Raw genomic sequence first — 12,500 nt, 5'->3', positions numbered from 1 at the left:
GTGTGTGAGTACGATTGTGCTGAGGACGTGTAATTTATACCTACTCAGTGCTCATCCTTCTAGGGATGTTTTTCTCCTCTGTTTCGAAGCACGTGCAGACACAAACGCACGGACGCACGGACGCACACACACACTGACACAGACTGACACACACACTCTACATCTCCTCCTGGGTAATCCCTGGAAAGTGGTGTTTTAGCTATTAGAAAGGGAATCTCCTGGCCCCATAACAGTTTCTCCAGTCAAGCATTCACCGAGGCCAGAGAGAGAGACACGGAGAGAGATGGAGAGAGAGAGAGAGAGAAAGAGAGACAGAGACAGAGACAGAGACGGAGACAGAGAGAGAGACAGAGAGAGAGATGGAAACTGGACATAAAACTTACAGACGAGGGGAACAGAAATGTAATCTCCCCTCCTCCCCTCCTCCCCTCCTCCCCTCCCCTCCTCTAAGTCTGTCTGTCTGCCGTGTGCTCGTGAAGAGAATGTGTGGGCTGGGAAGCCAACGCCAGGGACAAATGGGTCAATTGTCCCGGGCCCAGGGAGAGATGGGGCCCAGAACTTGATCTTCATTACATTGAATGTAGAGTAGAGTACCATTTATTAACTTCAGGGGGAAATTAAGGTGTCAAGTTTTGAGTGTATTGAGTGGGGGGCCCTTTCTGATGGCTTTGTCCCGGGCCCAGCCAAAGCTGGCAGCGGTCCTGCGTGCGGGCACAAAAAAATGGACAGACGATGCAGATTCCGAGTCAAGGGCAGACCAGACGAGAGCAGATTTGACCAGACCATATAAATCCATAAATCTAACTGATGGGACGGTTTGAGTAAGACCTTCCAGATCGTCTGTGTTTTCCGAGACATCATTTTTTTTTAAAACACGTGTGTGAGAGGGAATGATTCTGATATAATAAGTCGGGAAATCTGTGTGGGTTTGTGTTTTTGTCATAATAGCTAGTCATAATTGAACACTGCTTAGGCTACTCACTGACTAGTTTGTCCAAAGACCATAGTTCAATCAACCATATATAATATCAATGTATATCTTGTTGTTACTAAAACCTGATACAATACAAGCAATCATCTCAAAACTCATACTGTACTGTACTGCTCCAAAATAATGTGGAAATATTTTTTTAAGCAATGCAAATTCTGAAACGAAGTCTTAAGCTTACATCGTACTGTGTGATTTTCTTTGCAGGCCGCATCTGGCTTGACAATGTCCACTGTTCTGGAAGAGAGCACTCCCTGGCAGAGTGTCCCTCCAACGGGCTCGGAGTGTCCGACTGCCGCCACACGGAGGACGTCGGGGTGGTATGCAGCGCCAAGCGAATCCCCGGCTTCAAGTTCATCAGCACCGTTAGCAACCACGTAGAGGTAAGCAGAGACACACACACACACACACACACACACACACACACACACACACACACACACACACACACACACACACACACACACACACACACACACACACACACACACACACACACACACACACACAGCACGGATATGCACATACACTCACTCACGCAGGCACACACTTGCACACGCACGCATGTATACACAATGCATACTGTACACACACATACACAATGCACACGCACACACACATTAAGAGGTAAACATGTACACTCACCAACATGAGATTGAAAGCAACTCTTGTTGAAAGCAACGTGTTGTTCTTGCACAGTGGTGAACACAACTCTTGTTTCATAAAGGGAAGGAAAGAAAACGTGTCGTCGCTAATTGCTATCCTCCAACTCCGCCAAAGCCACTAACAACCCTAAAAACACTACGCAATTAACTCTAATTAGCATGTAACACCCCTCATCCAGGTTTATGGTTAATTAGCAAGAGTAAGTCTATTATCCACTGGCCATGGTGGTGAGAACCAAAGCTTCTTGGTGAGAACGATTTGGATAACAAGTCACTTTTTAAAAAATCGTTTCAGTGTTCCGAAGTTTTAGTGTACCCAAGCTCATTCAGTGTGGTCCAGACTCAGTCTCGAATCCGCAAACTCACAGCTATAAGCAGAGTAAAGGTAAAAGTAAAAGTAAAAGAAGGAAACACAGCAACACAGTTTATCTATCTCATTATAGTAAAGGGTGTAAAAGCTATGTAATATCATGTGCTAGTGTTGTTCTTACACCATAAACTTACTTTTTAACTTTTGACATCTGTGGTAATAAACTCCAGTAAGGATAGGCAGGGGCGTTACCAAGTGAGCTCCTGTTGCGCTGTCAGAAGTATATCTGCATAATGGAGGTTTACTAACATTCCAGAGCGAGTTACGTATGCTAGCTGCTATCCATTGCACGAGTCCACTTACTGACACGAAAAGTTCTACGAGGAACTGAATTTGTCTGTTTCAATGCGATAACCTAGTTTTCACTGATCCATGAAGTGGATCGCGCACCCTTGTCATTCAGTACAGCAGTTTAGTTGACGCAATGTCAAAGGATAACACTCAGCACTTTTCAGATTTTTTTTTTGCAACATTGACCCGGGTTTTAACCTTTGTCTAGTCATGAAAGGACAACTTCTGGCTTCTTAACCCAGGTTCTTCCACCTCCTCCCATGTTTGACAGTGATGTGTTGTACCACTTACTCTCTGTCTCCTCTTCAGGAGCCTGTCCAGAGTTTTGGAATGCTTTTGGGGAATGCTTTTCTTGTTGACATAGCAACGAAGGTTACGTCAAGTGAGAGATTCAGCTGAGTTGAATGTGTGTGTGTGTGTGTGTGTGTGTGTGCGTGTGTGTGTGTGTGTGTGTGTGTGTGTGTGTGTGTGTGTGTGTGTGTGTGCGTGTGCGTGCGTGTGCCTGAGTGTGTGTTTGCGTGTGGGTACGTGTTTGTGTGTCAACAAGGTTAAAATGTTGAAGGCTCTCACACACAAGCGAGCCATTCAGTGGCATTCAGTCAGCCGTTTTCTTAAAAAAAAAAAAAAAATTCCAACAGTAGTCCGCCTCAGACTAGCCAGGTAGTCAGTCAGACCTCTAGCACGTGCCTCTTTCAGGGTTGCCAGATGTGTCTAATGATTTCCACCCCAATGTATGTTCAAAAAAAACGCCTGGAGGCATAAAATTCCACCAAATTTGAAGTAATTTCAATTGATTTCTATGGCCTTAAGTTTACCAAAAAAAACACCCACTACATGATTGTTGAATGCAGATGGCCATCCTGAACAGCCCAATCGGGTGGTAAACCGCCCAATATGGCAACACAGGCCTCTGTCCTGTTCACTGTTCAGCCACTGGAAAATGACAGGAGACTGTAATTTGGGCCAGTCAGTCACGCCCCTCACAGGTGAAAGTCATGTTGTATGTACAGTAGCGTGTGTATGAACGGTGGGTACTTATCTTAAACTAGGAGCATTCCTGCAGAAGCAGAAAATGATGAATGTGCTTCTCCACACGTAGCGTACATATGTCTGCTGGGGCGAGGGGAGCTGAACTGCTGAACAGCAAGGCCACCACCTCGCACTACATTCCTGAAACAGCTCGCAACCTTGCTCTAGTCGTAATAATGAGTCGCTGCCAAGATTTGATATATCTAGTTATATATTACATTGTATTATACTTATTATTATACTTGACAGAACTTATTACATAACTGCCGATTGCTTTGTTCCAGTACGATTAATCGTTTCCTATATCTGATATATAGTATGTCTAGTCATATATCACATTTTATTACACTTACATAGCGGATGCTATTATGTAACTGTTCTCTGCCTTGTTTTAGATTTACACACATATTGCTCTGATTTACAGTATCTGCAATTATACAGTGAAGGAAGCCGACTGTGTGGGGCAAAGAGGTTAGTTGTCCCTGGCCCAGGCAGAGGGGTTGGACCCAGAAGTGGTTCCCTATTACATTGTATGTATTGAGTGGGAAGGGTGGGGGCTGTCAGATGACTTTGTCCCGGGCCCGGCTAAAGCTGTCAGCGCCCTTCAGACAGTACTGTGCATTATTACACACATGAGACGCTATTATAAACGCTAGACCCTATATAGATGCAACATTGTCTTAGTTCCTCGCTGGACAGATCTAGTTTTATGTATTAGTGATATATTACCACACACTTCGAAGGCAACTCACACTTCATTCAAGGCGACTTTTAAAAAAAAAAATCAAGTTTATTTGGACACACGACAGTGAAGAATGGGACAGGAAATGAGTGGGAGACAGAGACGGGGGAGGAGTGGGAAATGACCCGGGTCAGGAATCGAACCTGGGTCTGCGGCATAGCAGTGCAGTGCCCTAACGATAGAGCCACGGTGGGGCCTTTCCAGGCGACTTTTAGGTTATTTAGAGTAGAGCTACTCTATGTAATGTAGTAATGTCTATGTTCCATGGTCTGGAGTAATCGTAAAAAGATCTGCAGGCATATTTTAAATGGGTGCTTTCTGAAGGTAACTCTCCATGACTGTTTGATTTCTCATTTCCGGTAACAGTAGACGGTCAGCCAACAGGACTGGACTGTGTGTGTGTGTGTGTGTGTGTGTGTGTGTGTGTGTGTGTGTGTGTGCGTGTGTGCGTTTGTGCGTGCCTGCGTATGTGCGTGTATGTGCGTCCGTTTGTGTTAGTGTGTGTTTGAGCTGCTGTCTATGTTTGTGTCTGTGTCTGGCGTTTTGTCTGAGTCAGTGGGGTGATGTATGGGAGTACAGTTTCCTACTGTAGGTGTGAGATGTGGGGAACCCGACTCTCCCCGGTCGCACTCCGGCTTCCGCTAAAAGGAAACCTGAATTATGTTCACAGATGTGTGCGACGTGCCGTTCTCTTCTCCCTCCTCCCACGCACGAGGAGAGACTCAGAGTCTGGACAAAGAGAACAGTAGGGCTGGGGGATCAGATTTGATGGGTGGGGGGTCCACAACATCTGCATCAAACATTACAGTCGGTTGCCATGGAAACGTAGATTGCGTGTTGCCATTGAGACTGGACTTCTGACTGTTAAATCGGAAACTATCACCTCTTAAAAAAAACCTAAATACCTACCTCGCCCCCCTTCAAAGGTCGTAAAAAACAGTGGGGCCATGCCTCATAGACTGGAATGCTGGGTAAGATAGTGTTCTAGAACTAAAACCATGTGTTTAGATTGTTGCCATGGAAACCCAGGTGGTGGTAATGCTGTTGCTGTTGACAAGACTGCTGTGCTGTCTGATTGGACGTGTGTTTTCCATTGGCCTCACTCCCCCTTGAGTCCCCATCTCTTGCACACACTCACACACACACACACATACACACACACACACACACACACACACACACACACACACACACACACACACACACACACATACACACACACTCACACACACACACACACACAGGAGGGGGGGTTAATGGTTTTACCACAGAAGGGCAGTTTTAAAGGTGTTCTTTTACCCACAGGCACAAACAGCCTGTCCCTGTGTGTAGTAGCTGTGTGGAACCTACTGTGTGTGTGTGTGTGTGTGTGTGTGTGTGTGTGTGTGTGTGTGTGTGTGTGTGTGTGTGTGTGTGTGTGTGTGTGTTTGCGCGCGTCTGTGTGTGTGTGCTCGTCTGTGTGTGTGTCGTCTTTATGAACGTGTGTTTGCGTCCTCGTGTGTCTGGGCGACACTAAATGAGATAGATCCCAGCTGTGGGAGGAAGCCGATGACGACAGCTCTTGGGGAATCCCATCCCACGCACGGGGCCCCGAGAAGCCCCCCTCATGCCCCCCTCATGCCCCCCTCAACCCCCCTCAACCCCTGCCAACCTCCCCCTCTCTGTCCTCCTCTCTCCCCCTCTATCCCTCTCTCCCATCCAGCCTCCCTGCAGTGTTGCCAGATTGGGCTGCTTAGGATGGCCGTTAGTGGGTAAAAAATGGTTAGAAATATGGTAGAGAAGGGGATTTTCTGCAGAATTATGGCCATAGAAATCAATAGAATTTAGTTGAAATTGGGTGGGATTTAGTGCTTCCAGACGGGCTTTGAACATTTTTTGGGCTTGAAATCATCAGTCTCATCTGGCAACCCTGCCTCCCTGTCCCTCTCCCAACCAGCCAGCCCTCCTTCCCTCCCTCCTTTCACTCCATCTCTCTCAGTGGAAACTCTGCATGTGTTTATAGGCATTCTATGGGTCTGGAAGGGAATGGATGGGATGAGGGGCGGTTAAGGGGGGGTTAAGGGGGGGTTGGCGCTTTTAAGAGCGTCTGGTGAGGCGAGGTACTATGGAAATCCTCATCAGTCACCTTGTAGTCACCCCACAGTAACGTGAGCACTCACGCTTGCTGACGGGGCCATGACTTCACGTCTGGGGGAGACTTCCGATGGAGAGAGAGGGGGTGGAGGGTGGAGGGTGGAGAGGGGGACGTGATGCTCACTCACTCCATCATTCCGTCACTCACTACTACATTACTCATTCACAGTCACTCACTCACTCACTCTTTCACTCTCACTCATTCATTGTCTCATTTGCTCACTCTTTCATTCATCCACTCACTCTCTCACCGCTCAATGCACCCCTCTTTCACTCACTCACTCACTCACTCACTCACTCACTCACTCACTCACTCACTCACTCACTCACTCACTCACTCACTCACTCACTCACTCACTCACTCACTCACTCACTCACTCACTCACTCACTCACTCACTCACTCCCCTAACCTGGGAAATCCCATGCTGCTTTGCACCATCGTTCCGATCTGAAAGACATGATGGATGCTCCTTTACAGACATTGGCCTGAACTAGGGAGCCAATCAAGAGAGCGGAAAGGGGTGGAAAGGCGATGACACATAGTACTTGACAAATGGAAGCTTGCAGTTTGTTTGAGTACAGCTGACACAATAGATTATGGGCTATACTTAGTATGAATTCGTAATGCCCAATATGGCATGGGCAATCATAAGCCACACCTCTTCTACCAGAAATTGCATAGGTGGTCTCCAGACTATGTCACTTATGAGATAATGTGGTGTTAACCAGGCAATCCCTCACTCACTCACTCACTCACTCACTCACTCACTCACTCACTCACTCACTCACTCACTCACTCACTCACTCACTCACTCACTCACTCACTCACTCACTCACTCACTCACTCACTCACTCACTCACTCACTCACTCACTCACTCACTCATACTTTCACTCACTCCCTTTCTCTAGTTCACTTGCTCAAATACTCCTTCCTTCACTCCCTCCCTCCCTCTCTCCCACACGTGTGTCTGCCTGTCCGCCCAAAGTAGGCCCCCGCCAAGCAGACTTGGCCAGAAAGGACATGCTTGTGTTCCAGACTCACGAGTGTGAGTGTGCACACATTCCAAACGCCTCCCAGCCAAGCTACCAAAGGGACGGAGATCGTCGTCTTCAAAGTGACACCACTCCCCACACACTGGGGTGTGTGTGTGTGTGTGTGTTTGTTTAAAGAACATGCACAAGCAGGACGTTGAGTTGAAAGAAAAAAAAATCCAGTCTGTCAATATGAAAGTTCAATTAGAAGGGAACAGACAGTACAAATTCCGAAAGCAGCTCCACACCCCGCCCACCATCCCATCAGCCCACACCAAACACCATCTCCACATCCATCTCCTTTCCTGCCCCCAGTCTGGATTCTGTGCCAATGACTAAAAGCACACCAGGTCAACAGAGCATCTCTTCACTGGACTGTGCTTCACTACACAGCACATCATCCCNCCCCCCCCCCCCTGGGGACTTCAGTTCAGGACGGGAACATGAAGTACACCCGTACACTATAAAAAGGGAACGTTTCCCGAGCAACCCTCAGTTTAGCCATTGTGGTGGAACACCTAAAGGTTCCCCCACATGTTTTGTATGTGAATGTGACTTACATGCCCATGGGGACCCTGGTTCGAGTCCGGACAGGGTCATTTCCCAGCCCTACCCCATATCTCTTCCATATCTTTCCTGTCTCTTCTCACACTGTCCTGTCAAAAATAAAGGCCCAAAACATACTTAAAGTGCATGTGACAGGTTGGGTCTTGGAAGAATCCCAAGATTTTCTTGAAGATTTTTTGGAGAACCCAAGAACTCAACTTTGCCACTGTGGAAAATTTTCTAAATTCAGAATTCACTAAGTAACCCTTAAGGCACGGCTTTATACATTTGTTGTTACCAGTATGGTAATGACCAAGTCGTGGTGCATTACTAAAGAGCCTTTGTTGTGTCATAGTATTGTAGTGCTATGGTAGGTACGTTTCAATGACTATTACAGCGTGCCACTGGAGGTACGGCGCGCATTAAGGGGCTATGGTTCTTCTCAGAATGTTTGGATTATTCAGAGAACTTTTTAGGTTCCTCAGAGAACTGTTTCATTATTCCATACGGCAACTGGGGGATATTTGAGGACCTATGTCATTTTAGGTCAACATTACCAACCACACCCTGAGCCCTGACTTTCAGACTGTACTGAGCAACAGAGGCCGCAAAAAAAATCAACTGACTGTCTCACATTTTACAATCCCAGAATAAGCCATCTATTATTTACAGTACCACATACCCCCTAATAATAGCAATCGCAATAATAATAGCAATAGTGATGACTCAATCAAGCAAACAAAAACAGGACAGATCCTAGAAATAGACCAATCCTAGAAACAATCCCCATACCAATGTCCTATTGCTGGCACAGTTGAAGACCAGCTGGGGAAGCTGTGGCTTGGTGTGGAGGAGACATAAGCTATTAAGAAACATCAAGGGGTTAAGCATGTTTTACAGGGTCTTCTCTTCTCTAACCACAGAGTATGTTAAGTACTGAAGAGCAGACGGAATAGGAAAAGCAAGCCACCATCATTCCAGAATATCTCCCTCACCCAGGAAAAACTGCACCAAATCAAACAGCTGTGGTAGCCTACTGGCATGACTCTTGGTCTAGTTGTCAAGTGTTTGAAGGTGCGGGAAAAATCCCCCCCAAAATTAGATTTAGACTTTTTCTTTTCTAAAAACAACCCCAGCTAAGCCAAGGCACAGACACCCTGAAATGAGTATTTGTGCACAAACACCTCTTTCTCTTACTGAGCGCGCGCGTTTGCATGTGTGTGTGTCTTGTTTTATGTTGTTTTCCGTCTCTCTGGGGGTTGGTGCAGTTGACCGACACTTCCCGACCCTTACAAATATTCCAGATTGGCCATGGCCTTTCATGTTGGCTGTTTGCTTGTGTTGTGTGTTTCTTTGCATATGTGTGCTTGCGTCTGTGTGTGTGTGTGTGTGTGTGTGTGTGTGTGTGTGTGTGTGTGTGTGTGTGTGTGTGTGTGTGTGTGTGTAATGGGGGAGGGGTCCCCTTTTTACTCCACCCTTTACGCAGGTTCAACCACAAGCAGAGCAGATGGGGAAATGCACAAGGCCACTTTCTCTGTCTCTCCCCCCCAAATACATACAATGTTATGTAGACCCAATTCTGTACACCCCCTCTCCCTCGGCCCAGGACCACTGACCAATTTGTCCCCCATCGTCCGCTTCCCTGCATTCCATGGGTGTAGTAGAATCAGGTGGTACCGTTCCGTTAACTCCCATTCCGCCATTGGAATGAGATGATATATTATTCCAGTCGACTTTTCGGGAGGTTACACCCCTGGTGTGTCAACGGCAAAGAAATTATTTAGAGTGAAAATGCCAGAATATAACTACAGATGACATCTTTGATGGGGGTATTACTTACAGAATGTTTTTCCTTCCTTAAGGCCTTTTACTGGACTTGAGGCAAAATGCAAACAGTCATCTTTTCCTTAATGTGTTTACCAAGAGTGAATAGTGAAGAGGTTGCTGTTTCATGCCAAGGTCAACTGGAGGACACTTCTTGCCTCTCAGTGGAACAAGATGATTATCTAAAATTCAAGTTTACTGTAATCAAACACTGTAAGCCATTTTTTTAATCAAACCATCTCTGTGTACTTGTTCTCTTTGGCTTATTGTCAATCTAGCGTTATAGTGATTGTACACAGATCTTGTCTACAGTACGCCTCCAAGAAAACATTTCACAATGCAGCAGAGCCAGATCCCTGACTTGACTCTACCCCACTGTACTCTTCTAGTGTACTCTACTCAGTTTTACAACTCAACTCCACTCGCCTCAACTGAAGTCTTATCAAATTTAAGTCACTCAACACTGAAGTCAACTGAACACTATTCTTATCCACTCAGCTCTGCTCCACTGCTCTACTCTACTCAAATCAATTACCTTACTCTACTCATCTCTACCCAACTCAACAGTCCACTACTCTACTCTTCTATTATATTCAACTCTACTCTACTCTATTATACTCAACTCTGCTCAACTCCTCTCAAGAAGACTCAACTGTACTCTACTCTACTCTACTCTACTCTACTCAACTATTCTACTCAGCTACTCTACTTAACTGTAGTCAACTTAACTATTCTACTCTACTTAAAGATACTCTACTCTGCCCTGCTCCACTCAACAAGACTACCCTACTCAGCTTAACTACTCTTCTATACCATACTCTTGATAGCAATGTAAAACAGACAGCACTGATGCTGTTAACTTTGTTCCTTTAGAAGAGCAGACAGTTGTGTAGTTACATCACATCACATTCACTGGCCTCTCAGTGCCCCATCGTCACCTGTGGAGGTGATTCTTCTTCGTTTATTCCCTAAGATGACAGGAAGCTTTTTAGTCCCTTACCACCTTTGAACTTCCTTCACTGGCCCATCACCCTCATCAGGCCCGCCGACAGGGGGCGGACAAACGGGTAAGTTGTCCTGGGCCCATGGAGAGAGGGGGCGTATATCCCCATTAGATTGTATGCATGGAGAGGAGGGCCCTTTCAGATGAGTTTGTCCTGGACCCGGTCAAAGCTAGCTATCAGCCGCCCCCTGACCATCATCCTCTCAGGCGCTTTGACTTTTATTCCCTCTGGAAGGCCTCTTGTGTTTTTAACCCTTAGCTCCTTTAAATGTACAGGCCCATAAATCATCATCAGACTTTCTCTTTTCTTCCCTCTGAAGATTCACGTCAGGGCCACAGAGCCACATGGATGGAGTTTCAGAGACACACATTAAGGTTAAGCAGAGACAGCTGCCGTTTGGCATCCGTGACCCTCAGGAGGGAAAGAAATCACCTGAGAGGCCTCCGCCATTTTAGCTCTAGTCTACCATGACATGAACACATCCGTTTATTCGACTGGAACAAACTATTCGTTGTCCCTCACCAGACACTGTCCCACCACTGGGACATCTCTGAAAAAACTAAACTACCATAGTACTACACCACTACTATGACAGTGCACAGCACAGGGCCTTTGGTAATACATTACGACTTGGTCATTGCCATTCTTGTAACAGTATTTGGTAGAAAGCCGCACTCTCTGGTGTGATTCTTGTATTTTATTCTAGTGGGTTAGCATGACAGACAGGCGCTTAGGCTTAGGCCGAAGCATCTATCTGTCATGCTAACCCACTTGAATAAACTACAAGAATCACACCCCAGAGTGTGGCTTTTGTACCAAATATGAACTGTGCTGTTTGCTCGCACCCAAAGACCTTGTAAGAAATAGTTGTGAGTTGAGCGCACGCTAATAAAAAGATATTCTGGTAACAGGTCATTTATAACAGAGGTAGTGTCTTTAATCCACCAGCAGCACGACATTTCTTGAAAAGGTCTTGGCCTTTCTTCTTGTTACTTTTTCTGTGGCTTCAGTCAGTCAGTTATGTAAACACCATAGCTCTGAGGCCTGTGCCATGACATTTTGCATCTCTCTCTCTGGTTCTGTTTTTCATCACTTGTGCTGCATTTGTGTAACACAGTGTACAGGAATGGCCGTGTGTGTGTGTGTGGGTGCGTGTGTGTGTGTGTGTGTGTGTGTGTGTGTGTGGGTGCGTGTGTACGTGTGTCTAACACAGTGTACTGGAATGGACTCGGAGATCACCACACACCACAGTGTTGCTTCCACCATGTCTATAGATAGACTGGAATCATTATCACGCTGTCACTATAATGAAAACACCAATGCAGCCAATCAAGATCAGGGCACTCTTCTGCTGTTTGATGCAGTGTGTGTGTGTGTGTGTGTGTGTGTGTGTGTGTGTGTGTGTGTGTGTGTGTGTGTGTGTGTGCGTGTGTGCGTGTGCGTGTGTGTGTGTGTGTGTGTGTGCACGCGCACGCATGTGGGTGCGCTCTCATGTGGGTGCTCTCTCATGTGGGTGTATATCTTTGCATGCACTGGGGTTTGTGTGTGTGCGTGTGCGTGTGCGTGTGCGTTTGCGTGTGTGTGTGTGTGCGTGTGTGTGTGTACGTGTGTGTGTGTGCGTGTGTGTGTGTGCGTGTGTGTGTGTGTGTGCGTGTGTGTGTGTGTGTGTGTATGCACGGGTGCACGTGCGCGTGTCGGTCTTTGCAAGTGATCTTTGCATGCGCTGGTGTGTGTGTGTGCGTGTGTGTGCACGTGTGTGAGCAGAATGGTGGTGGTGGTGGTATTCATTTATTCCTGTCGTTTCATCCTGTCCCGAGTTAATCGGACGTGTTTGGCACGCTGTGTGTTTGTTCCAACAGCGCACCGCAGTTGAC

At 46.5% G+C, this 12,500-nt stretch overlaps 1 protein-coding gene across 1 annotated transcript in view; it reads left to right on the top strand.

The window, feature by feature from the left end:
* The window catches only part of loxl2a (lysyl oxidase-like 2a), an 87,982-nt gene that overhangs the window by 6,056 nt on the left and 69,426 nt on the right, over positions 1–12,500 (top strand). The window contains exon 3 of the mRNA XM_063209862.1: positions 1,196–1,371. Coding sequence (XP_063065932.1) covers positions 1,196–1,371 — 176 coding nt within the window. The remainder of the gene's footprint in view (positions 1–1,195; positions 1,372–12,500) is intronic.

The sequence above is a fragment of the Engraulis encrasicolus genome, chromosome 11 (genome assembly GCF_034702125.1).
Source record: "Engraulis encrasicolus isolate BLACKSEA-1 chromosome 11, IST_EnEncr_1.0, whole genome shotgun sequence".
Lineage (NCBI taxonomy): Eukaryota > Metazoa > Chordata > Actinopteri > Clupeiformes > Engraulidae > Engraulis > Engraulis encrasicolus.
The sequence above is the reverse complement of the archived record's forward strand: the minus strand, read 5'-3'. Positions and strand labels throughout refer to the sequence as shown.